Source organism: Sebastes fasciatus, chromosome 23 (genome assembly GCF_043250625.1).
Source record: "Sebastes fasciatus isolate fSebFas1 chromosome 23, fSebFas1.pri, whole genome shotgun sequence".
Classification (NCBI taxonomy): domain Eukaryota; kingdom Metazoa; phylum Chordata; class Actinopteri; order Perciformes; family Sebastidae; genus Sebastes; species Sebastes fasciatus.
This window is the reverse complement of record NC_133817.1, coordinates 2,072,436-2,099,909: the sequence shown is the minus strand read 5'-3', so window position 1 is coordinate 2,099,909 and position 27,474 is coordinate 2,072,436. Positions and strand designations below refer to the sequence as shown.

Sequence of the window (27,474 nt, the reverse complement as noted above, 5' to 3'; positions counted from 1 at the left end):
TCCTTGAATGCAAAAGTAAGTAAAATTCATAGAAATTAAGCACATTCTCTAAGTGCAAAATTAAGTAAACTCCTTATGTACAAAAATTTGCCAAATTCTACTGAAATAAAATTAAGTAAAATTCGTATGTAATAAGAAAATCCCTTAATTAAAACAATTAAGTAAAATTCTTAAAAAAATAAGTAAATTACTTAATAATAAAAATCATCAAATCCTTTATTACAGCATTAAGTAAAATTCTTAAAAAATAAGTACTTAATCATGAAAATTTGCAAAATCCTTTATTACAGCATTAAGTGAAATTCTTATGAAATGAGCAAAATCCTTCATTAGAAATAAAGTAGTAAAAGTAAAATCGTCAATTATAAATTTGTGTAAATTTGTTAAGTACAACATCAAGACAATTCCTAGAGTACAAAATTCAATAAATTCCTTCAATGCAAAAGTAAAATTCATAGAAATTAAGCACATTCTTTAAGTGCGAAATTAAGTAAACTCCTTATGTACAAAAATTAGCCAAATTCTACTGAAATAAAATAAAGTAAAATTCTTATATAATAAAAAAAATCCTTAATTAAAGAAATTAAGTAAAATTCTTAAAAAATAAGTAAATTACTTAATTATAAAAAAGATCAAATCCTGTATTACAGCATTAAGTGAAATTCTTATGAAATAAGCAAAATTCTTCATTAGAAAAAAAGTAATAAAAGTAAAATCCTCAATTATAAATTTGTGTAAATTTGTTAAGTACAACATCAACAAAATTCCCAAAGTAAAAAATTTGGTAAATTCCTTAAATACAAAAGTAAAATTCATAGAAATTAAGCACATTCTTTAAGTGCAAAATTAAGTAAACACCTTATTTACAGAAATTAGCCAAATTCTACTGAAATAAAATTTAGTAAAATACTTATGTAATAAGAAAATTCCTTAATTAAAACAATTAAGTAAAATTCTTAAAAAAATAAGTAAATTACTTAATAATAAAAATCATCAAATCCTTTATTACAGCATTAAGTGAAATTCTTATGAAATGAGCAAAATCCTTCATTAGAAATAAAGTAGTAAAAGTAAAATCCTCAATTATAAATTTGTGTAAATTTGTTAAGTACAACATCAAGACAATTCCTAGAGTACAAAATTCAATAAATTCCTTAAATGCAAAAGTAAAATTCATAGAAATTAAGCACATTCTTTAAGTGCGAAATTAAGTAAACTCCTTATGTACAAAAATTAGCCAAATTCTACTGAAATAAAATAAAGTAAAATCTTTATATAATAAAAAAATCCTTAATTAAAGAAATTAAGTCAAATTCTTAAAAAATAAGTAAATTACTTAATTATAAAAAAGATCAAATCCTATATTACAGCATTAAGTGAAATTCTTATGAAATGAGCAAAATCCTTCATTAGAAAAAAAGTAATAAAAGTAAAATCCTCAATTATAAATTTGTGTAAATTTGTTAAGTACAACATCAACAAAATTCCCAAAGTACAAAATTTGGTAAATTCCTTAAATACAAAAGTAAAATTCATAGAAATTAAGCACATTCTTTAAGTGCAAAATTAAGTAAACACCTTATTTACAGAATTTAGCCAAATTCTACTGAAATAAAATTAAGTAAAATACTTATGTAATAAGAAAATTCCTTAATTAAAACAATTAAGTAAAATTCTTAAAAAAATAAGTAAATTACTTAATAATAAAAATCATCAAATCCTTTATTACAACATTAAGTGAAATTCTTATGAAATAAGCAAAAAGTAAAATCTTCAATTACAAATGTTCCTTATGTACAAAATTAAGCTAAATTCTAATGAAATACTAAAATTCCTTCATCACACTATAAGCTGTTAATACTCTTATATTTTTGCTCCCAATGGTATTATTATGGTTATTTTATAAGCTAAATGTGGTCCTGCTCACAACAATAAATGAGCCATGTGAACCACAAGGGAGCGCTAAAGTGAGCTCATAAAGTTCATGTGTCACTAACCAGATGAAACTGGTGTGAAAACAGCCTCTGGTTTTTAATCCTCTACTTTGTTTGCTGGCTACATGACTTTGATTCATTCATTCATTATAGATATTTTTGAATCACAAACACCAACAGATTGTCAACGTGGCAGCAGATGTGCTTCACCAACCCTGGATGTGCTCCAGATCTACAGATCCAACAGTCGGTGGCTCTGTGACATGTTTTTACTCTGATCTCAGGATTTCATTCTTCAATTGTCTTCAGATTTGACAGGTAATACAGACTTTAGAGGATATATATCAATGTTCTACATTTATCTTAATTTAATATAAAGCATTGTTCCCGATCGGCCTGGGTCGGACTCCGGTATTCCTGCTTTCAAGTCTAGTTTTCAATGACACTTTATGTTTGTGAGGTGTTTTTAGAGATTTACATCTTCAGGAGGAACCAATGGGCTACAAGAGACTAACACATTGTTGGTTTTCATGTTGAGAGTGAAACAAATGATAGTATATGATGTAATAGAATAGAAGCAGCCTTCTTGTTTAAAGGGAACATGCGTCTAAAATGAGCTGCTGCTGGGTTGTGTGTTATAAATCCATCTGGATGTGAGATGAGCTCCTTGGAGGTGCTACTCTGCTCCCTGAGCTCCTTCCTCTTCAGCTGCAGGAACACCCAGGTTATAATAATCCGGCTCAGCCTTCTCCCGTCTGCTCGGCCTCTGCCCCCTCTTGCCCTGGAGACACATGACAGCACACAGATGTGACTTCCTGCATCACTCCTCTCTCTTCACTTCAATAAACACAGACTGAGTGCTTCATGTCAGTCAGCGGTCTGAACAACAGACGTGTGTCAGTACCTTATAGTAGAAGTAAAGGCCAATGTTCGCCAACAGCAGAATCAGCGGCAGGACGATCGCTCTGATGATGAAAGGCCTTAGATCTGATCAAACACATGGACAGTCATCACATCACATCACATGACATCATGAGTCCAACAGCTCCCATTAAACACAAACTGTAGTGACCTGAAATCTAAAAGCACTTCTTCAATCCTCTTTATGTGAATCCAGGCTCTGAGGACGGAGACTGTTCTTTGTTGGACAGATTAGAAAGTCCTCTGAGATTAATCTGTAGAAATACAACTGACGTGACTTTAGTGAGACTTTTATATGTTTACAACCAAACATGCTCCGTCCTCCAGCAGACTGTTTGCTGTTGACATTCATCCACTTTGTACAAGTGTGGTTACTATATGACATGTGGAACACAATGACAGTAGTCACAGTGTCATTCCACAAACAACAACATGCACAGACTTATTATGACTGAACATGTCATAACCCTTAAAGTACTTTGATGAAGTACTACTAGTACTACTTAAATGAACTACTAGTACTACATCTCTCTCTGTAATCGGTTGTGAGCAGACGTCCTAAAGTGACGTCATCTCCACGTAGAATAAACCTCTAACTTTTATTCATGTTTTAATCCCTATGATCTCTGAAGGCTCCGACAAAATTCATCAAACTTCTTAAATACAAAGATAGGAAAATTATAATGAAATAAAAAAAATTCCTTCATTACAAATTAAGTAAAATCCTTAATTATAAAAAATAAGCAAAATTCATAATGACAAAATTATGTAAATTCCTTAATTACAAAATTAAGTTAAATTCTTATGAAAAAAGAAAATATTAAAATACAAAATTAAGTAAACTTCTTATGAAATAATCAAAGTCCTTAATTATTAAAATAAGCCCAATCCTTGATTACAGAATGAAAGCTTCTCTGTTGTCAGCTGATCATTTCCACATTTTCCAAACCTGCATGTAAACAGTCAGCTTACCTGCGACGGTGAGAGAGATCAGACGGCTCTCAGAGAAGAAGTCGTGAGAAAAAACATAGACGTGATAAACACATCTGTAGCTTCCTTGGTGGGCGGGCTCTGCAGCAGGAAACAGGAAGTGGGCGGAGTGATTGACAGCTGGCTGGGTGTAGTTGAGTGCTGAGGTGGAGGAGGTGAAGGTGAGATGGAAGGAACCTCCTGGGTACTGTGGCTGGACGGAGCAGCTGATGGTGAAGGTGGAGTCCCTGAGCACGTGAAACCCCTGCTGCTGGGCCTCGGAGACCCGGTCCACGGAGGAGGACCCAGAGATGTTGGGCTGAAGCAGCAGGTCTGTAAACACAAAGAGATGATTGGCTGAGAGCCGGAGCACGTTCAGTCTGAAAACAGCGTGCACTGGTTTGCTACGGTTTCTGGGTTGAACGGCGTGTTTCCTGGAAATGGTGCACAACAGGCTTTGAGGTGCGTTTCCTCTCATTTGGTGGGTGTGTCAGAGGTGTTACCCAATCAGCCGCGACGTGCACGAACCCCGCCGTATTATAAAGGCAGTGCATTCGCGTAGCACAACAGAGTGTTCAATGCACCGCCGTTTCCCTTTAAACGTTTATCTGTAACTGTTATTTAGGATAGTCAGAACTGAATTACAGATATCTCTAACTATCATTTGAACTCATTTGGAGGTTATAGATTACTGGAATAAGAACTGACTAGTCAGAATGTAGTTATAGACATCTGCAACGCTGTTTAGACTAGTCATAACTCTAATTCTATACATCTGTAATTACATTTAGACTAGTCATAACTCTAATTCTATACATCTGTAATTACATTTAGACTAGTACGATCAAAACTACTTTTACCATTCATGTGTATGGGGTTTCTCATTACAGATATCCACAACTGAATTATGACTAGTCGTAACTCCAGTTTCAGATATCTACAATTTAATTCTGACTGGTCATAATGAGGTTTGAGATATCTGTAACTGTTATTTAGGATAGTCAGAACTGAATTACAGATATCTCTAAATGTAGTTTTGACTAGTCACAATGAGGTTATAGATATCTGGAATAAGAACTCTGACTAGTCACAATGTGATTACGACTAGTCAGAATGTAGTTGTAGATATCTCTAATGTTAATTCTTGATAGTCAAGCTGAGCTATTAAATGTTAAAACAGCTCTCCATACACTTCTCTACACTTTAGGATGTCATTGTCCTGGATAACTTTACAGTTCAGTCCAATGGAAACCACCGACTGTCACTGTGACGGAGGAAGGAACATACTGGAAACATTACTGTCATAGATGATGTCATAGATGATGTCACTGATGGGCTTACCTGAGCAGGTGAGATTCAGGATGGACTTAGAGGAACCTGATGTTGCACACTCCCTCAGAGCAGATCCAGACTGAACACAGTCAGACCTGATCCACCACACAGATCTGTCTGAGGACTCCTTTCTCTCTTCTACAGAAACAGCAGAGCCACAGTCCAAGTCTCTGCAGACAGCTGCTGCTTCCTTCAGGGTCCAGCCAGAGTAATAGCCACTCACTGGTCTCCAGTCTCCCTGTTTCAGCTCCAGTGTTCCTGCACAGCGACTGTCTCCTCCCACCAACCTGACATCATCAGGCTCTGAACAGAAACAAGAGAGTCGTCAGTAAAAGAATAAAGTGAGTTTCATTAGAACAGAAATGAACCAGATCAGAGCTGCAGCTCCTCTTCTACCTGAGCAGGTGAGTCCAACAGCTTTGCCAGGTGAGCAGGTGTTTCTCTCTGAGCCTGAGCTTCTACAGTCCAGGAGAGCAGACTCAGTTCCTCCACACTGGAACTCTTTGGTCCACATTGAAGCCTCCACGTCTCCATAGAGCGCCCCCTGGAGGACTGAAGGAGCCCCACAGCCAAGCTCCCTACAGACCACCTCTGCATCCTGCTGGTCAAAGTCAGCTTCACACACTGAGGACCACCACTGGTTAGAGGGGTTAGTCTTCACCTCCAGTCTGCCTGAGCACAGTCTAGTCCCATTCACCAGCCTGACAGAGTCTGGAGAGATGATAGAAGATGAAATAGAGAGAGATAAAAGACACCAGACACTCAATAAAAAGATGTCATGAAACAACAATTCAGTGATTCCAACTGGAGGAGTTCAGAGCGGTCCCTGCCATCGATTATCTAGCAGCACACAGCCTCTTCTCAAGCCTCAGGGCCCTATTTTAACCTTTACATGATATTTGAGCAGATAATTAATAAATAATGTTTATAATAAAGTAGTCTTAGATAGATTTTGAGGTAAATATTGGGGTAATTTGGCAGTAATTCCAAAGAAATATCAAATAGGTTACTTGCTTATTATCACCTAATCACCATGAAAGTTGAGGAGCTGTAAAATGAAGTGTTAGCCAACGTAGTGCTATGATGTTGGATGTTACAGGGACTGTGATAAATGTTAATTGCATTAAAAGTAACTTTTTTTACTCAGATTTTATGCATATGATGTTGTGTTCTTTATACTAAGACAGTTTTCCTAAAATTAAATTAAAAGAATTACAATATATGGTGATATACTGAATGGTAACCCCTGTATCATGATACGCATCGTATCACCAGATTCTTTCCAATACACAGCCCTGATGTAATAGAATAAATCCAGCCTTCTGGTTTAAAGGGAACATTCATATAAAATGAGCTGCTGGTGGGTGAATATAGAATTTAGTTAAAATAACACACAAATTGATGAAATAGAAATGTGAACAGAGACACCTGTGACGTATCAAAGAGGCCACATGTCATATTTAATTGATGTGGCTTTAAAATGACGGCTCTGAGGAGAGGAGGGCTCATTTTGTTAAAAGCCTGTTGCCTCAACTCCTCTCTCCTCGCGTCTCTTCCTCGCCTCCTCAGCTCACATCTCTGGTGGGCGGGACTAAGACGCGAGGAGAGGAGGCGAGGAAAGGAATGGAGGATGTAGGAACTGTGAAATGGAAAAGGCCTCCAGACAGACAGGTGTGTCCTGTCAGGTGAAGCTCAGCAGTCTGTGGAGAGTTTGAAGCTTTCAGAAACAAGCCCACTTCTATGGCAAACTGTTTCAACATTTAATAGCTGGACAAGAGATTCATCAGAGATATCTGCAACGCTGTTTAGACTAGTCATAACTCTAATTCTATATGTCTGTAATTACATTTAGACTAGTCATAACTCTAATTCTAGATATCTGTATTTACATTTAGACTAGTATGATCAAAACTACTTTTACCATTCATGTGTATGGGGTTTCTCATTACAGATATCCACAACTGAATTATGACTAGTCGTAACTCCAGTTTCAGATATCTACAATTTAATTCTGACTGGTCATAATGAGGTTTGAGATATCTGTAACTGTTATTTAGGATAGTCAGAACTGAATTACAGATATCTCTAAATGTAGTTTTGACTAGTCACAATGAGGTTATAGATATCTGGAATAAGAACTCTGACTAGTCACAATGTGATTACGACTAGTCAGAATGTAGTTGTAGATATCTCTAATGTTAATTCTTGATAGTCAAGCTGAGCTATTAAATGTTAAAACAGCTCTCCATACACTTCTCTACACTTTAGGATGTCATTGTCCTGGATAACTTTACAGTTCAGTCCAATGGAAACCACCGACTGTCACTGTGACGGAGGAAGGAACATACTGGAAACATTACTGTCATAGATGATGTCATAGATGATGTCACTGATGGGCTTACCTGAGCAGGTGAGATTCAGGATGGACTTAGAGGAACCTGATGTTGCACACTCCCTCAGAGCAGATCCAGACTGAACACAGTCAGACCTGATCCACCACACAGATCTGTCTGAGGACTCCTTTCTCTCTTCTACAGAAACAGCAGAGCCACAGTCCAAGTCTCTGCAGACAGCTGCTGCTTTCTTCAGGGTCCAGCTAGAGTAACGGCCACTCACTGGTCTCCAGTCTCCCTGTTTCAGCTCCAGTGTTCCTGCACAGCGACTGTCTCCTCCCACCAACCTGACATCATCAGGCTCTGAACAGAAACAAGAGAGTCGTCAGTAAAAGAATAAAGTGAGTTTCATTAGAACAGAAATGAACCAGATCAGAGCTGCAGCTCCTCTTCTACCTGAGCAGGTGAGTCCAACAGCTTTGCCAGGTGAGCAGGTGTTTCTCTCTGAGCCTGAGCTTCTACAGTCCAGGAGAGCAGACTCAGTTCCTCCACACTGGAACTCTTTGGTCCACATTGAAGCCTCCACGTCTCCATAGAGCGCCCCCTGGAGGACTGAAGGAGCCCCACAGCCAAGCTCCCTACAGACCACCTCTGCATCCTGCTGGTCAAAGTCAGCTTCACACACTGAGGACCACCACTGGTTAGAGGGGTTAGTCTTCACCTCCAGTCTGCCTGAGCACAGACTAGTCCCATTCACCAGCCTGACAGAGTCTGGAGAGATGATAGAAGATGAAATAGAGAGAGATAAAAGACACCAGACACTCAATAAAAAGATGTCATTAACAACAATTCAGTGATTCCAACTGGAGGAGTTCAGAGCGGTCCCTGCCATCGATTATCTAGCAGCACACAGCCTCTTCTCAAGCCTCAGGGCCCTATTTTAACCTTTACATGATATTTGAGCAGATAATTAATAAATAATGTTTATAATAAAGTAGTCTTAGATAGATTTTGAGGTAAATATTGGGGTAATTTGGCAGTAATTCCAAAGAAATATCAAATAGGTTACTTGCTTATTATCACCTAATCACCATGAAAGTTGAGGAGCTGTAAAATGAAGTGTTAGCCAACGTAGTGCTATGATGTTGGATGTTACAGGGACTGTGATAAATGTTAATTGCATTAAAAGTAACTTTTTTTACTCAGATTTTATGCATATGATGTTGTGTTCTTTATACTATGACAGTTTTCCTAAAATTAAATTAAAAGAATTACAATATATGGTGATATACTGAATGGTAACCCCTGTATCATGATACGCATCGTATCACCAGATTCTTTCCAATACACAGCCCTGATGTAATAGAATAAATCCAGCCTTCTGGTTTAAAGGGAACATTCATATAAAATGAGCTGCTGGTGGGTGAATATAGAATTTAGTTAAAATAACACACAAATTGATGAAATAGAAATGTGAACAGAGACACCTGTGACGTATCAAAGAGGCCACATGTCATATTTAATTGATGTGGCTTTAAAATGACGGCTCTGAGGAGAGGAGGGCTCATTTTGTTAAAAGCCTGTTGCCTCAACTCCTCTCTCCTCGCGTCTCTTCCTCGCCTCCTCAGCTCACATCTCTGGTGGGCGGGACTAAGACGTGAGGAGAGGAGGCGAGGAAAGGAATGGAGGATGTAGGAACTGTGAAATGGGAAAGGCCTCCAGACAGACAGGTGTGTCCTGTCAGGTGAAGCTCAGCAGTCTGTGGAGAGTTTGAAGCTTTCAGAAACAAGCCCACTTCTATGGCAAACTGTTTCAACATTTAATAGCTGGACAGGAGATTCATCAGAGATATCTGCAACGCTGTTTAGACTAGTCATAACTCTAATTCTATACATCTGTAATTACATTTAGACTAGTCATAACTCTAATTCTAGATATCTGCAACGCTGTTTAGACTAGTCATAACTCTAATTCTATACATCTGTAAATTACATTTAGACTAGTCGTAACTCTAATTATAGATATCTGTAATTACATTTAGACTAGTACGATCAAAACTACTTTTACCATTCATGTGTATGGGGTTTCTCATTACAGATATCCACAACTGAATTATGACTAGTCGTAACTCCAGTTTCAGATATCTACAATTTAATTCTGACTGGTCATAATGAGGTTTGAGATATCTGTAACTGTTATTGAGGATAGTCAGAACTGAATTACAGATATCTCTAAATGTAGTTTTGACTAGTCACAATGAGGTTATAGATATCTGGAATAAGAACTCTGACTAGTCACAATGAGGTTATAGATATCTGGAATAAGAACTCTGACTAGTCACAATGTGATTACGACTAGTCAGAATGTAGTTGTAGATATCTCTAATGTTAATTCTTGATAGTCAAGCTGAGCTATTAAATGTTAAAACAGCTCTCCATACACTTCTCTACACTTTAGGATGTCATTGTCCTGGATAACTTTACAGTTCAGTCCAATGGAAACCACCGACTGTCACTGTGACGGAGGAAGGAACATACTGGAGACATTACTGTCATAGATGATGTCATAGATGATGTCACTGATGGGCTTACCTGAGCAGGTGAGATTCAGGATGGAGTCAGAGTAATCTGATGTTGCACACTCCCTCAGAGCAGATCCAGACTGAACACAGTCAGACCTGATCCTCCACACAGATCTGACTGAGGACTCCTTTCTCTCTTCTACAGAAACAGCAGAGCCACAGTCCAAGTCTCTGCAGACAGCTGCTGCTTCCTTCAGGGTCCAGTAACGGCCACTCACTGGTCTCCAGTCTCCCTGTTTCAGCTCCAGTGTTCCTGCACAGCGACTGTCTCCTCCCACCAACCTGACAGGCTCTGAACAGAAACAAGAGAGTCATCAGTAAAAGAATAAAGTGAGTTTCATTAGAACAGAAATGAACCAGATCAGAGCTGCAGCTCCTCTTCTACCTGAGCAGGTGAGTCCAACAGCTTTGCCAGGTGAGCAGGTGTTTCTATCTGAGCCTGAGCTTCTACAGTCCAGGAGAGCAGACTCAGTTCCTCCACACTGGAACTCTTTGGTCCACATTGAAGCCTCCACGTCTCCATAGAGCGCCCCCTGGAGGACTGAAGGAGCCCCACAGCCAAGCTCCCTACAGACCACCTCTGCATCCTGCTGGTCAAAGTCAGCTTCACACACTGAGGACCACCACTGGTTAGAGGGGTTAGTCTTCACCTCCAGTCTGCCTGAGCACAGACTAGTCCCATTCACCAGCCTGACAGAGTCTGGAGAGATGATAGAAGATGAAATAGAGAGAGATAAAAGACACCAGACACTCAATAAAAAGATGTCATGAAACAACAATTCAGTGATTCCAACTGGAGGAGTTCAGAGCGGTCCCTGCCATCGATTATCTAGCAGCACACAGCCTCTTCTCAAGCCTCAGGGCCCTATTTTAACCTTTACATGATATTTGAGCAGATAATTAGTAAATAATGTTTATAATAAAGTAGTCTTAGATAGATTTTGAGGTAAATATTGGGGTAATTTGGCAGTAATTCCAAAGAAATATCAAATAGGTTACTTGCTTATTATCACCTAATCACCATGGAAGTTGCGGAGCTGTAAAATGAAGTGTTAGCCAACGTAGTGCTATGATGTTGGATGTTACAGGGACTGTGATAAATGTTAATTGCATTAAAAGTAACTTTTTTTACTCAGATTTGATGCATATGATGTTGTGTTCTTTATACTATGACAGTTTTCCTAAAATTAAATTAAAAGAATTACAATATATGGTGATATACTGAATGGTAACCCCTGTATCATGATACGCATCGTATCACCAGATTCTTTCCAATACACAGCCCTGATGTAATAGAATAAATCCAGCCTTCTGGTTTAAAGGGAACATTCATATAAAATGAGCTGCTGGTGGGTGAATATAGAATTTAGTTAAAATAACACACAAATTGATGAAATAGAAATGTGAACAGAGACACCTGTGACGTATCAAAGAGGCCACATGTCATATTTAATTGATGTGGCTTTAAAATGACGGCTCTGAGGAGAGGAGGGCTCATTTTGTTAAAAGCCTGTTGCCTCAACTCCTCTCTCCTCGCGTCTCTTCCTCGCCTCCTCAGCTCACATCTCTGGTGGGCGGGACTAAGACGTGAGGAGAGGAGTCGAGGAAAGGAATGGAGGATGTAGGAACTGTGAAATGGGAAAGGCCTCCAGACAGACAGGTGTGTCCTGTCAGGTGAAGCTCAGCAGTCTGTGGAGAGTTTGAAGCTTTCAGAAACAAGCCCACTTCTATGGCAAACTGTTTCAACATTTAATAGCTGGACAGGAGATTCATCAGAGATATCTGCAACGCTGTTTAGACTAGTCATAACTCTAATTCTATACATCTGTAATTACATTTAGACTAGTCGTAACTCTAATTCTAGATATCTGTAATTACATTTAGACTAGTCATAACTCTAATTCTATACATCTGTAATTACATTTAGACTAGTCATAACTCTAATTCTATACATCTGTAATTACATTTAGACTAGTCATAACTCTAATTCTATATATCTGTAATTACATTTAGACTAGTCATAACTCTAATTCTAGATATCTGTAATTACATTTAGACTAGTCATAACTCTAATTCTAGATATCTGTAATTACATTTAGACTAGTCATAACTCTAATTCTATACATCTGTAATTACATTTAGACTAGTCATAACTCTAATTCTAGATATCTGTAATTACATTTAGACTAGTACGATCAAAACTACTTTTACCATTCATGTGTATGGGGTTTCTCATTACAGATATCCACAACTGAATTATGACTAGTCGTAACTCCAGTTTCAGATATCTACAATTTAATTCTGACTGGTCATAATGAGGTTTGAGATATCTGTAACTGTTATTTAGGATAGTCAGAACTGAATTACAGATATCTCTAAATGTAGTTTTGACTAGTCACAATGAGGTTATAGATATCTGGAATAAGAACTCTGACTAGTCACAATGTGATTACGACTAGTCAGAATGTAGTTGTAGATATCTCTAATGTTGATTCTTGATAGTCAAGCTGATTTATTAAATGTTAAAACAGCTCTCCATACACTTCTCTACACTTTAGGATGTCATTGTCCTGGATAACTTTACAGTTCAGTCCAATGGAAACCACCGACTGTCACTGTGACGGAGGAAGGAACATACTGGAAACATTACTGTCATAGATGATGTCATAGATGATGTCACTGATGGGCTTACCTGAGCAGGTCAGATTCAGGATGGAGTTAGAGGAACCTGATGTTGCACACTCCCTCAGAGCAGATCCAGACTGAACACAGTCAGGCATGATCCACAACACAGATCTCTCTGAGGACTCCTCTCTCTGTTCTACAGAAACAGCAGAGCCACAGTCCAAGTCTCTGCAGACAGCATCTGCTTCCTTCAGGGTCCAGCCATAGTCACTCACTGGTCTCCAGTCTCCCTGTTTCAGCTCCAGTGTTCCTGCACAGCGACTGTCTCCTCCCACCAACCTGACAGGCTCTGAACAGAAACAAGAGAGTCGTCAGTAAAAGAATAAAGTGAGTTTCATTAGAACAGAAATGAACCAGATCAGAGCTGCAGCTCCTCTTCTACCTGAGCAGGTGAGTCCAACAGCTTTGCCAGGTGAGCAGGTGTTTCTATCTGAGCCTGAGCTTCTACAGTCCAGGAGAGCAGACTCAGTTCCTCCACACTGGAACTCTTTGGTCCACATTGAAGCCTCCACGTCTCCATAGAGCGCCCCCTGGAGGACTGAAGGAGCCCCACAGCCAAGCTCCCTACAGACCACCTCTGCATCCTGCTGGTCAAAGTCAGCTTCACACACTGAGGACCACCACTGGTTAGAGGGGTTAGTCTTCACCTCCAGTCTGCCTGAGCACAGACTAGTCCCATTCACCAGCCTGACAGAGTCTGGAGAGATGATAGAAGATGAAATAGAGAGAGATAAAAGACACCAGACACTCAATAAAAAGATGTCATGAAACAACAATTCAGTGATTCCAACTGGAGGAGTTCAGAGCGGTCCCTGCCATCGATTATCTAGCAGCACACAGCCTCTTCTCAAGCCTCAGGGCCCTATTTTAACCTTTACATGATATTTGAGCAGATAATTAGTAAATAATGTTTATAATAAAGTAGTCTTAGATAGATTTTGAGGTAAATATTGGGGTAATTTGGCAGTAATTCCAAAGAAATATCAAATAGGTTACTTGCTTATTATCACCTAATCACCATGAAAGTTGAGGAGCTGTAAAATGAAGTGTTAGCCAACGTAGTGCTATGATGTTGGATGTTACAGGGACTGTGATAAATGCTAATTGCATTAAAAGTAACTTTTTTTAATCAGATTTTATGCATATGATGTTGTGTTCTTTATACTAAGACAGTTTTCCTAAAATTAAATTAAAAGAATTACAATATATGGTGATATACTGAATGGTAACCCCTGTATCATGATACGCATCATATCACCAGATTCTTTCCAATACACAGCCCTGATGTAATAGAATAAATCCAGCCTTCTGGTTTAAAGGGAACATTCATATAAAATGAGCTGCTGGTGGGTGAATATAGAATTTAGTTAAAATAACACACAAATTGATGAAATAGAAATGTGAACAGAGACACCTGTGACGTATCAAAGAGGCCACATGTCATATTTAATTGATGTGGCTTTAAAATGACGGCTCTGAGGAGAGGAGGGCTCATTTTGTTAAAAGCCTGTTGCCTCAACTCCTCTCTCCTCGCGTCTCTTCCTCGCCTCCTCAGCTCACATCTCTGGTGGGCGGGACTAAGACGTGAGGAGAGGAGGCGAGGAAAGGAATGGAGGATGTAGGAACTGTGAAATGGGAAAGGCCTCCAGACAGACAGGTGTGTCCTGTCAGGTGAAGCTCAGCAGTCTGTGGAGAGTTTGAAGCTTTCAGAAACAAGCCCACTTCTATGGCAAACTGTTTCAACATTTAATAGCTGGACAGGAGATTCATCAGAGATATCTGCAACGCTGTTTAGACTAGTCATAACTCTAATTCTATACATCTGTAATTACATTTAGACTAGTCATAACTCTAATTCTAGATATCTGTAATTACATTTAGACTAGTCATAACTCTAACTCTATACATCTGTAATTACATTTAGACTAGTATGATTAAAACTACTTTTACCATTCATGTGTATGGGGTTTCTCATTACAGATATCCACAACTGAATTATGACTAGTCGTAACTCCAGTTTCAGATATCTACAATTTAATTCTGACTGGTCATAATGAGGTTTGAGATATCTGTAACTGTTATTGAGGATAGTCAGAACTGAATTACAGATATCTCTAAATGTCGTTTTGACTAGTCACAATGAGGTTATAGACATCTGGAATAAGAACTCTGACTAGTCACAATGTGATTACGACTAGTCAGAATGTAGTTGTAGATATCTCTAATGTTAATTCTTGATAGTTAAGCTGAGCTATTAAATGTTAAAACAGCTCTCCATACACTTCTCTACACTTTAGGATGTCATTGTCCTGGATAACTTTACAGTTCAGTCCAATGGAAACCACCGACTGTCACTGTGACGGAGGAAGGAACATACTGGAAACATTACTGTCATAGATGATGTCATAGATGATGTCACTGATGGGCTTACCTGAGCAGGTGAGATTCAGGATGGAGTTAGAGGAACCTGATGTTGCACACTCCTTCAGAGCAGATCCAGACTGAACACAGTAAGACCAGATCCTCCACACAGATCTCCATGAGGACTCCTCTCTCTCTTCTACAGAAACAGCAGAGCCACAGTCCAACTCTCTGCAGGCAGCATCTGCTTCCTTCAGGGTCCAGCTAGAGTAACGGCCACTCACTGGTCTCCAGTCTCCCTGATGTTTCAGCTCCAGTGTTCCTGCACAGCGACTGTCTCCTCCCACCAACCTGACATCATCAGGCTCTGAACAGAAACAAGAGAGTCGTCAGTAAAAGAATAAAGTGAGTTTCATTAGAACAGAAATGAACCAGATCAGAGCTGCAGCTCCTCTTCTACCTGAGCAGGTGAGTCCAACAGCTTTGCCAGGTGAGCAGGTGTTTCTATCTGAGCCTGAGCTTCTACAGTCCAGGAGAGCAGACTCAGTTCCTCCACACTGGAACTCTTTGGTCCACATTGAAGCCTCCACGTCTCCATAGAGCGCCCCCTGGAGGACTGAAGGAGCCCCACAGCCAAGCTCCCTACAGACCACCTCTGCATCCTGCTGGTCAAAGTCAGCTTCACACACTGAGGACCACCACTGGTTAGAGGGGTTAGTCTTCACCTCCAGTCTGCCTGAGCACAGACTAGTCCCATTCACCAGCCTGACAGAGTCTGGAGAGATGATAGAAGATGAAATAGAGAGAGATAAAAGACACCAGACACTCAATAAAAAGATGTCATGAAACAACAATTCAGTGATTCCAACTGGAGGAGTTCAGAGCGGTCCCTGCCATCGATTATCTAGCAGCACACAGCCTCTTCTCAAGCCTCAGGGCCCTATTTTAACCTTTACATGATATTTTAGCAGATAATTAGTAAATAATGTTTATAATAAAGTAGTCTTAGATAGATTTTGAGGTAAATATTGGGGTAATTTGGCAGTAATTCCAAAGAAATATCAAATAGGTTACTTGCTTATTATCACCTAATCACCATGGACGTTGAGGAGCTGTAAAATGAAGTGTTAGCCAACGTAGTGCTATGATGTTGGATGTTACAGGGACTGTGATAAATGTTAATTGCATTAAAAGTAACTTTTTTTACTCAGATTTTATGCATATGATGTTGTGTTCTTTATACTATGACAGTTTTCCTAAAATTAAATTAAAAAAGAATTACAATATATGGTGATATACTGAATGGTAACCCCTGTATCATGATACGTATCGTATCACCAGATTCTTTCCAATACACAGCCCTGATGTAATAGAATAAATCCAGCCTTCTGGTTTAAAGGGAACATTCATATAAAATGAGCTGCTGGTGGGTGAATATAGAATTTAGTTAAAATAACACACAAATTGATGAAATAGAAATGTGAACAGAGACACCTGTGACGTATCAAAGAGGCCACATGTCATATTTAATTGATGTGGCTTTAAAATGACGGCTCTGAGGAGAGGAGGGCTCATTTTGTTAAAAGCCTGTTGCCTCAACTCCTCTCTCCTCGCGTCTCTTCCTCGCCTCCTCAGCTCACATCTCTGGTGGGCGGGACTAAGACGTGAGGAGAGGAGGCGAGGAAAGGAATGGAGGATGTAGGAACTGTGAAATGGGAAAGGCCTCCAGACAGACAGGTGTGTCCTGTCAGGTGAAGCTCAGCAGTCTGTGGAGAGTTTGAAGCTTTCAGAAACAAGCCCACTTCTATGGCAAACTGTTTCAACATTTAATAGCTGGACAGGAGATTCATCAGAGATATCTGCAACGCTGTTTAGACTAGTCATAACTCTAATTCTATACATCTGTAATTACATTTAGACTAGTCATAACTCTAATTCTATATATCTGTAATTACATTTAGACTAGTCATAACTCTAATTATATACATCTGTAATTACATTTAGACTAGTCATAACTCTAATTCTAGATATCTGTATTTACATTTAGACTAGTATGATCAAAACTACTTTTACCATTCATGTGTATGGGGTTTCTCATTACAGATATCCACAACTGAATTATGACTAGTCGTAACTCCAGTTTCAGATATCTACAATTTAATTCTGACTGGTCATAATGAGGTTTGAGATATCTGTAACTGTTATTTAGGATAGTCAGAACTGAATTACAGATATCTCTAAATGTCGTTTTGACTAGTCACAATGAGGTTATAGATATCTGGAATAAGAACTCTGACTAGTCACAATGTGATTACGACTAGTCAGAATGTAGTTGTAGATATCTCTAATGTTGATTCTTGATAGTCAAGCTGATTTATTAAATGTTAAAACAGCTCTCCATACACTTCTCTACACTTTAGGATGTCATTGTCCTGGATAACTTTACAGTTCAGTCCAATGGAAACCACCGACTGTCACTGTGACGGAGGAAGGAACATACTGGAAACATTACTGTCATAGATGATGTCATAGATGATGTCACTGATGGGCTTACCTGAGCAGGTGAGATTCAGGATGGAGTTAGAGTAATCTGATGTTGCACACTCCCTCAGAGCAGATCCAGACTGAACACAGCCAGACCAGATCCTCCACACAGATCTGTCTGAGGACTCCTTTCTCGGTTCTACAGAAACAGCAGAGCCACAGTCCAAGTCTCTGCAGACAGCATCTGCTTCCTTCAGGGTCCAGTAATAGCCATCCACTGGTCTCCAGTCTCCCTGATGTTTCAGCTCCAGTGTTCCTGCACAGCGACTGTCTCCTCCCACCAACCTGAAAGACTCTGAACAGAAACAAGAGAGTCATCAGTAAAAGAGGTGAATTTAAGAAAAGATTAAACTGAGACTTGACTTTATTTCTTTATTTCTCTTTTTGTATTTACCTGTTGAGTTGTGATTTTCTTCAGCCTGGAGTCCTGTAGAAACACAAATATGTATTGTTTTAAGTATATTTGTGGAGACGTGACGGAGCCGCTGGCGCGGTGCCTTGAGACCGGCCGTCGGTCATGTGAGATAAAAGCTGTTAATATGTCACTTTATTTAGTTTTAATATGCCATGTAGCGACCCTGCAGGACTAACATAGGAGAGACACTTGGGGAGTTCATGGGGGGGAGATGTTGCCCTAGTTAAGCTGGATAGGTCAGGTTCATTAAGAGGGGAGGGGCAGCAGGAGCACGCCACGTATGTTACGGAGTTTAGCTGATTAGCTAGTTTATGCTACCAGCCTTTTGTTGTTTTGGGCACTCTTCCAACCCCGGGGTTAGCCTGTATCATAGGGTAATAAAACCCGGTTCTCCGGTTAAACTTCAGCCACCTTGTCCTCATCATTTAGCTAGCTAGCCGTGCTACGGAGCCGCGAGCGCTACAGTGGTGTCAGAAGGGGGATTCCCCGCCCCCACTCCCCGCACTACAGCTGGCTACCACCGCTAGCTACCGCCGGAGGAACGGGATGGCTGAACAGATGGAAAAGTCGGACTTCTACGCCCCGGAAACACCAATGAGAGAGCCAACAGATGATGGCCCGGTTGTAAGGAGAAAAGTGGTGAAGATAACTCACTCACCTCGCTACACTGCTGACTGACGTCCCTGCTGTGATGGAAAACAGTCCGTTCCAGTTGGCCGCAAATCCCGGACCATGCTCTGGAGGAGCAAATGTAAACAATGCAGCCGCATGCAGACCGCGCATCGGCCAATCAGAAAGCGATGACGTCACCACTCTGACGGCTCCCGAAGGTAAAAGAGGTGGCCAACCAAAGTCTATCCCAGAGTTAGAGAAAGACATTACAGCTACAATTGAGGAAGGCTTTATGCAGAGAATGAGCACTGCAATGGAGCGTGCTTTTGGACATTTCCTGAATAATTCTAGAGGCAGCCTTATGTCCAGGATGGGAGGAGAACCAAAGAGTCGTGTGACTAGTCCTCTCGAGTCAGAGAGCCATGCTAACCCGGCTAACACAAATAATGCATATGTGGGCACCAACCAAGCCCGTACCAAAACTGTCAGAGCCAAGGATGAGTATACTACTGTTGCTAACATCCGTGACGCTAATGTTCCTGTTGACGTTCCGGGTTCAAAAACTACCCAACCTCCCGGTGAGGGCGCCACTGTGGATACCCACCCTGTGGGGAGACTTGGCAAGTGTAGCTCCCTTACCTCGGCTTCAGTTACTTCGCCTGCTGCCGTCAACCAGCCAGTTGACCTGATACCTGCTCTGACTACTGCGCTTACTACGGCCTTGATGAGTGTTAAAGAAATGGCCCCGGCCCCATCCCTCAGAGACAGCCTCCTGAGCGTTGGGCGCTATGATGGACTCACTTCATGGGAGACGTACTGGGCTCAATTCTGTCTTCTAGCAACAGCCAATGGCTGGTCCCCTGAAAAGAGAGCTGTCCATTTAATCTCGGCATTAGAGGGTGAGGCTAGGAAAGTACTGCTGGATGTGACTGTGGCCGACCTGGAGAACCCACAAGCTATATCTAGGGCCCTGGAGAGACGCTTTGGGAACACCACCCCTGCAGTTGTGATGCGGCAGAGGTTCAACGAACGAGTGCGGGCACCTGGAGAAAAGCTGGGAGTGTTTGCGGCAGAGCTGCGCTACCTCGCCCAAAGAGGATTCCCTGATTTTGATGATGCAACACGCTTGGTGCTAACCAAGGAGGCATTCATTCGTGGCCTTCTACCCCTCCCATTACGGCAACAGATCCGGCTGGCTGACCCTCAGACCCTGGAAGCAGCTCTAGAGAAAGCACTGGCAGTGGAAGACATCCTCATAGAGGGTTTCGAGCCTCACCCCAGACAGGTGTCGACACGCCCCAAGACTCAAGCCTTTCAGCTTCCTGGACCAACCTCCGTGCCGATGGGCCCAGGACGCCCACCAATGTCACCAGAAGATCGACGGAGCCAAATCTGCTGGAGGTGCAACCAGGGAGGCCACTCACGGCGCTTTTGTCCAGTCCCTGATTCCGCCTTGGGTGCATCGGCGCCGGGAAACGCTCGAGGCTCGGTTTAGAGGGGAGCGACCCGAGCCACCCTTCACTCCCCACAGGTTGTGACACTCAACCGGTGATAAAAGCGCTCCACCTCCCTGTCACTCACGCCCTTTTCCCCCCTAACACATCCAACACTGATGGCTGCCGAGTACCCGCCTTGGTTAATGGTCGGTTGACTCACGCCCTGCTCGACACAGGCTCGACTGCAACTCTCCTTCACCCTGATCTCCTGCCGACTGGAACTCAGCCCCAAGCCACCAATCTTCCGCTAATTACAGTCACCGGGGGAGAAGCTCCCATGCTGGGGAGGTGTGAAGCACAGATACAATTGGGGGCCTATTCAGTCTGCCAGCCAGTCTGGGTCGCCGAAGTTAAAGAGGACTGTTTAATTGGACTAGACTTTCTGCGTAGTGCAAAGGCAGTACTGGACTTCAACAAACGGACCATTACGTTCCCGGACGGGACGTCCATCCCCTTTCTGAACGATTCCCTCATTCCTGAAATGACTGAGAAGGTAGTTGGGGACGACGGAATGGAATGGGACCCACCATGTTCTCCTGAACCTCCTCAGTGGGAGGCCCCTTTCACAGAAAGCCTTTTGCCACTGTCCGAAGACAACCTCACAACCACAGACACAGCGGTTCACACCAAGCCACATTTACCTGCAGTCGTACAGGCCGCAACTGTGGCCCCCATGTCTGAGAAAGAGTCAGTGGCCATTACGACTGTCAAAGACCTGTGGGAGAAGAATCGTGAGGGTCTGCACTCGGAGCAGCAGCATAGGCTCTGGAACCTCCTTCATGAGTATCGACACAGTTTCTCCACCAACCCAAACGATGTGGGTCGCACACACTTGGTACAGCACTCCATCAATACTGGGGATGCACAGCCAATCCGCCAGCGGCCTAGGCGACTTCCCTATGCCCGCCAAGCTGCAGCGAACCAGATGCTACAAGAGATGAAGGATGCTGGCATTATCGAGCCATCAGAAAGTCCGTGGGTGTCACCAGTCGTTATGGCCCCTAGGAAGGATGGGAAATTGAGGTTTTGTGTCGACTTCCGACCCCTGAATGACAAAACAGTGAAAGACTCCTATCCACTGCCGCGGATAGACGAGTCTCTGGACTATGTGGCTGGCTCAGCATGGTTTTCGTCGTTGGACCTCCGGAGTGGATATTGGCAGGTGGCCATGGCTCCAGAGGACAAGGCCAAGACCGCCTTTACCATGGGACGTGGCCTGTGGCAGTTCACCACCATGCCGTTCGGGCTGTGCAACGCGCCAGCAACATTCGAGAGGCTGATGGAAAAGGTCCTTGTTGGTGTGCCCCCCGAGCGCTGCCTCGTCTACCTCGATGATCTCCTTGTCCATGGGCCCAGTTTTGATGCTGCACTCGAGAGCCTAGGAGAGGTACTGGAGCGGATCAAGTGTGCGGGCCTGAAGCTTCATCCCGGGAAGTGCCGCCTTCTGCAGCGGGAGGTCTCCTTTCTGGGTCACAGAGTCAGTGGAGCTGGCATTATGACAGAGCCTGACAAGGTGGCGGCTGTCCGAGACTGGCCTACCCCCACTGATGTCCACCGGCTGAGATCCTTCTTAGGATTAGCGTCCTACTACAGGCGGTTTGTGGCTGGATTCTCTACTGTGGCTGCGCCCATGTTCAACTTACTGCGCAAGGACACACCCTACAAGTGGGGACCAGATCAGGATGCGGCCTTCCACCAGCTGAAGCAGGCCTTATGTAAAGACCCGGTGCTGGTTGCACCCGACCCAGAGCTGCCATTTATCCTTGACACAGATGCCAGCGACACGGGCCTTGGCGCTGTACTCTCGCAGCTGACCCCGGAGGGCGAGCGTGTTGTTGCTTACCATAGCCGCACCCTCGATAAGCCAGAGAAGAACTACTGTGTCACTCGCAGAGAACTGTTAGTGGTGATTGACGCAGTGAACCATTTCAAACACATCCTCTGTGGTCTTCCGTTCACCATCCGTACGGATCACGCTGCCTTGAAGTGGCTCATGTCATTCAAAGAGCCGGAAGGGCAAGTAGCCAGATGGATCGAACAACTCCAGGCCTTTCAGTTCACCATACAGCACAGAGCTGGTGAAAGCCACACAAATGCAGACAGTCTCTCCCGTCGACCGTGTGCCCCGGGCTGTCACCACTGCAACCAGGCCGAAGAACGTGAAGCGGCAAACCTACACACTGGAAAGGTGATCTGTCGGGCTCTGTTACCCGACAATGAGAGAGGGTGGAGAGAACTGCAGCTCGAGGACCCTGATCTTGAAATGGTCATAACGTGGCTGGAGAAAGACATCCGGCCACCCTGGGATGATGTGGTTGCCCAGTCTGCCACTGTCAGAGGACTCTGGTCTCAATGGCCTGGAGTGGAACTGCAGGAAGGAGTCCTGAAGAGGTGCTGGCGTGAGCCCGCCACCGGAGAGCCACGATGGCAAGTGGTTGTACCCAAAAATCTCTGCAAGGGAGTTCTTTAGATGCATCATGGATCCCCTGGAGTTGGTCACTTTGGAGTGACAAAGACATTGAGACGGCTGAGACAGACATTCTATTGGGGCCAGAGCAGGAGGGATGTTGAGGACTACTGCCGCCGCTGCGATGCCTGTACTGCCCGTAAAGGCCCCCAAGGTCAGTCTCGCGCACCCTTACAGCAGCATCGTGTAGGGGCACCAATGGACAGAGTGGCAGTCGATGTGTTGGGACCACTACCCCGTACCAGTAGAGGGAACCGGTACGTGCTCGTCGCCATTGACTACTTTACAAAGTGGCCCGAAGCCTACCCCCTTCCTGACCAAGAGGCGACGACCGTGGCTGAGGCCTTGGTGCAAGGAATGTTCAGCCGCTTTGGAACGCCCTCACTGCTCCACTCGGACCAAGGGCGGAACTTTGAATCACAGGTGTTCACTGCGATGTGTAGCCAGCTCGGCATCCAGAAGACAAGGACCACCCCGCTTCATCCACAAAGCGACGGATTAGTGGAACGGTTCATGCGGACCTTGAGTGCCCAGCTGGCCCTCACCACTGCCCCAGACCAGGGTGATTGGGACCTACAGATACCCCTCATCCTCATGGCATGCCGCAGTGCAGTCCAGGAATCCACCGGCTGTACTCCTGCATTGTTGATGTTGGGCAGGGAGCTAAGAATGCCACCCGAGCTGGCCTATGGTCGACCGCCCGATGCACCGGACGCCATGGCTGGGCCAGAATATGCCAGCCAGTTACAGGACCGATTGGAAACGGCCCACAGCTTTGCCCGGCATCAATTACAACAGGCCGGGGTCCGTCAAAAACGCGGCTATGACGCCCATGTCAAAGGTCAGGACTTCCAGGCTGGGGACCTTGCCTGGGTGTATGGACCCAAGAGAGTGAAGGGCCGCTGCCCCAAGTTGGACAGTGCATGGATTGGTCCCTGCTACGTGGTCGAGAGAGTGGGGCAGGTTGTCTATCGTGTCAAACTGGCACCCAGAGGACGCACAGTGGTACTGCACCGGGACAGGATGGCACCGTACCGGGGAGACCAGCAGCCAGCCTTCCCAGGGACACCTACCAGAGCGCAAGCCAGGCCACCTCGCCGCCGGAGAGACCCACCCATGCAGCAGCAGTATGTTCTTCAAGAAGAAGTGGTGACACCGCTTGGTGCCGTAGTGCCAAGGAATGCCTCTGCCACACCCAGAGCTCCTCTGGGGGATCATGGAGTCCGGAGGTCGCAGAGGGAACGGCGATTGCCAGGTCGCTTTCAAGACTTTGCTCTTCCTCGGGGACGAGGAATTAGAGGGGGGGGGCCATGTAGCGACCCTGCAGGACTAACATAAGAGAGACACTTGGGGAGTTCATGGGGGGGAGATGTTGCCCTAGTTAAGCTGGATAGGTCAGGTTCATTAAGAGGGGAGGGCGCAGAGAGAGCAAAGGAGTGTGGGAGAAGGAGGAGGGGCAGAAGAAGAAAGGCAGCAGGAGCACGCCACGTATGTTACGGAGTTTAGCTGATTAGCTAGTTTAGGCTACCACCCTTTTGTTGTTTTGGGCACTCTTCCAACCCCGGGGTTAGCCTGTATCATAGGGTAATAAAACCCGGTTCTCCGGTTAAACTTCAGCCACCTTGTCCTCATCATTTAGCTAGCTAGCCAGCCGTGCTACGGAGCCGCGAGCGCTACAGTACTAATGCGAGAAAGTAAACTTAGATTCCCAATATGTGTTCAGTTTATCCAAATAACGGCTGTTTGGAAATGTCTTGCAACGGTTTTGGAGGTGTGACGGAGCCGCTGACAGGGTGCCTTGAGACCGGCCCGGCCGTCAGTCATGTGACACGTTTTGCTTGAGTATACTTCAGTGTTTACAGTCTGCAAACTTAATCCTTCATTTAGTCGGCAGTACGCAGAACAATAAGTGAATCTTTCAGTATTTCACGATTGTGGATTCAGTACATAGCGGTGCTAATTTCAGGATCTACTCCAGTCCGCTGAGCACTAATAAAGGCGGTGTGGTAAATTATGTCATGAAAGCAGAATAAAGTGTGTATAAGATTATTATTTATTATTTAAAAAAGTTATATCAAAGAATGTAAACACAAAGGCAAACGGTAACATTTATTCATGCTAAACTTGCAAATAAACACATTTTACTAAAAAGTGTTTAGTATTTCTCAATTCTCAGTGACTTCAAGAATAACAAGTTGAAGTTATAAAAAAAATTAAAATGCTGCATGTTATATAAATAATTTGTTATTTATGGCCAGTTGCCTTTTTATTTCTCAGAAACTTGCCAATTTCACAAATAAATTGTGCACAAAACAACACTGCAAAACTGGTATTTTGTGTGATTCTTCAACTAATCACACAATAATGCTTGTCACAACTTTGACTTGATGTGTATTATCCATCAGTAGCAATATCTAGGTTGTTTTATAGAAAAAAAATACAAAAAATTGTCCCATTTGCATCACGTGACGGACACGGGTGTTGTAGTACCGCCGTTTGGCCACTACAAACCAACGACGGTACGTTTTTTTTTACAATTTTCGTATGCTATTTCATTATTAAATTCACTTTGATTCACCATCAATTTTCATAAAACTGCCAATATTCAGTCTTTCTAGTTCATTGCGCTGGTTAGCATTATAGCGAGGCTAATGTTAGCGTTTAGCAGACGCCTGGAACGTCTGGAAGGGTATAGCCAAACAGAGGCAGAGTAGGGGCGGGCATACTGAGTCGGCACGCCCAGCGAGTCATGAAATCTCCCATAGAAATATATACATAGATGCTGCATTGGACGCTTCAGCCCATTGCAGCGATACGTCAACGTGGGCACCATATTGGACCAGGCAAGACTGGCCTGTAACCCTGTACTAGGGAACGGGGGAGCTGCCGTTTTTCTGGATAAAAAGCACTATAACGTCTACATTCCTCAACCGATTTCAACAAGTCGGTAAGCCAATTGGACAGAGGCTATATTGTTAACATCTTTATGTTTGGGGAGCTGGACTTTGACTATGTTGGTGCCTTGGCCTCCAGGAACTAGCCCTGTAGCTTTCAGCCTCCTTGCCCAAGGCACTTTGTAGATATGGCCTCTGTCCACTCGGCATACCCGAGGCCCTGCAGTATGGTATGGGAAGTGGACAAATCAAGTCCACTTCACATACCTTACTGCAGAGCTTCAGGTATGCCGAGTGGACCTTGTCCAATGGCAATACCTCGGCCAATCGTAGCGACTTGGAATTGGATTTCTGTCTCTCGGAGTGTTTTGAGCCATTTTATCAAATTTCTCTGATTTACTTCAAACTTGGCACACGGGAAGCTCCGCCTGCAGGAAAGGAAAAAATCAATGGTTTTGGAAATATAAACACCGAAAATGTCAATATTAATGTATTGCCAGTGGACACGTTGACCTTTCTTGACCTTTAACCAATTAAGGCCATATTTTGGGCGTCGTCCGATGGCAATACCCGAGTGATTAAGGTATTGCCTTTGGACAACCCCGTCCAATGGCAATACCCAAAGAGCCTGCCATCTGGTGGACAGATGAAGGGTTGCGCTGAGAGCGCAGACAATTCGGGAAAACTTTGTAATATCATAACTCCGCGGGGGAAAGGGCCAGAGCTCCAGTTTTCGGCCCATGGAGCGAGGCTTCTGTATGTAGACATATCCAGGGGGAGTTGCTTGATTAAATGCCATGAAATCCTGCTGATTTTGCCAAGTCTCAGTTAGGCAGTTAGGCTGCCAATGATGATATCATGGATGAGGAGTGCTTTATTGTTAATTTAGCGAGCATTCTGCAGCATAAATGTTGCACTGTTGTAGTGAATGCTGGGGAATTTAGAGCCCTTTCCCTGATTTTTAGGACCCCGTCTATGTACGTATGTCTGTATACATGTCTATGTATATATGTCTCTATATATACGTGTATATATATATATATACGTATATATATATATATATATATGTCTATGTATACATGTCTTTATATATATATGTCTATATATATGTCTATTATATACATGTCTGAGTATACATGTATATATATATATATATATATACACTCACCGGCCACTTTATTAGGCACACCTGTTCAATTGCTTGTTAACACAAATAGCTAATCAGCCAATCACATGGCAGCAACTCAATGCATTACGTCATCTAGACGTGGTGAAGACGACTTGCTGAAGTTCAAACCGAGCATCAGAATGGGGAAGAAAGGGGATTTAAGTGACTTTGAACGTGGCATGGTTGTTGGTGCCAGACGGGCTGGTCTGAGTATTAAACTGCTGATCTACTGGGATTTTCACGCACAACCATCTCTAGGGTTTACAGAGAATGGTCCCAACAAGAGAACAGATCCAGTGAGCGGCAGTTGTGTGGACGAAAATGCCTTGTTGATGTCAGAGGAGAATGGGCAGAGTGGTTGGAGATGATAGAAAGGCAACAGTAACTCAAATAACCACTCGTTACAACCAAGGTATGCAGAATACCATCTCTGAACGCACAACACGTCAAACCTTGAAGCAGATGAAGACCACCCGGTACTAGCACCGGCCACTTTATTAGGTACACATTGTACCTAATAAAGTGGCCGGTGAGTGTATATATATATATATATATATGTCTATATATACATGTCAATGTATATATATCTATGTATACATGTCTAAGTATGCATGTCTATATATATGTCTTTTATATATATGTTTGAGTATACATGTCTATATATATATCTATATATATATCTATGTCTATATATACATGTCGATGTATACATGTCTATATACACAGTATATGTCTATGTACACATATCTATGTACACATGTC

General features: G+C 42.9%; 2 protein-coding genes across 2 annotated transcripts; both read right to left on the bottom strand.

Moving 5' to 3' along the window:
• Window positions 1-272: 272 nt before the first annotated feature.
• Window positions 273-10,892, bottom strand: LOC141762352 (scavenger receptor cysteine-rich type 1 protein M160-like). The gene is made up of 7 exons (XM_074626434.1): window positions 10,865-10,892; window positions 10,456-10,770; window positions 10,081-10,362; window positions 3,828-4,157; window positions 2,839-2,921; window positions 1,698-2,715; window positions 273-1,045 (listed from the first exon to the last, which is right to left on the bottom strand). Exons 1-6 carry the CDS (start codon window positions 10,890-10,892, stop codon window positions 2,611-2,613), a joined length of 1,143 nt encoding a protein of 380 aa, XP_074482535.1. The 3' UTR covers window positions 273-1,045; window positions 1,698-2,610.
• A 1,772-nt stretch (window positions 10,893-12,664) lies between these two features.
• Window positions 12,665-18,179, bottom strand: LOC141762351 (antigen WC1.1-like). The gene is made up of 4 exons (XM_074626433.1): window positions 18,134-18,179; window positions 17,845-17,955; window positions 15,577-15,894; window positions 12,665-13,044 (listed from the first exon to the last, which is right to left on the bottom strand). The coding sequence occupies exons 1-4, from the start codon at window positions 18,177-18,179 to the stop codon at window positions 12,683-12,685; spliced, it is 837 nt and encodes a 278-aa protein (XP_074482534.1). The 3' UTR covers window positions 12,665-12,682.
• Window positions 18,180-27,474: the final 9,295 nt, after the last annotated feature.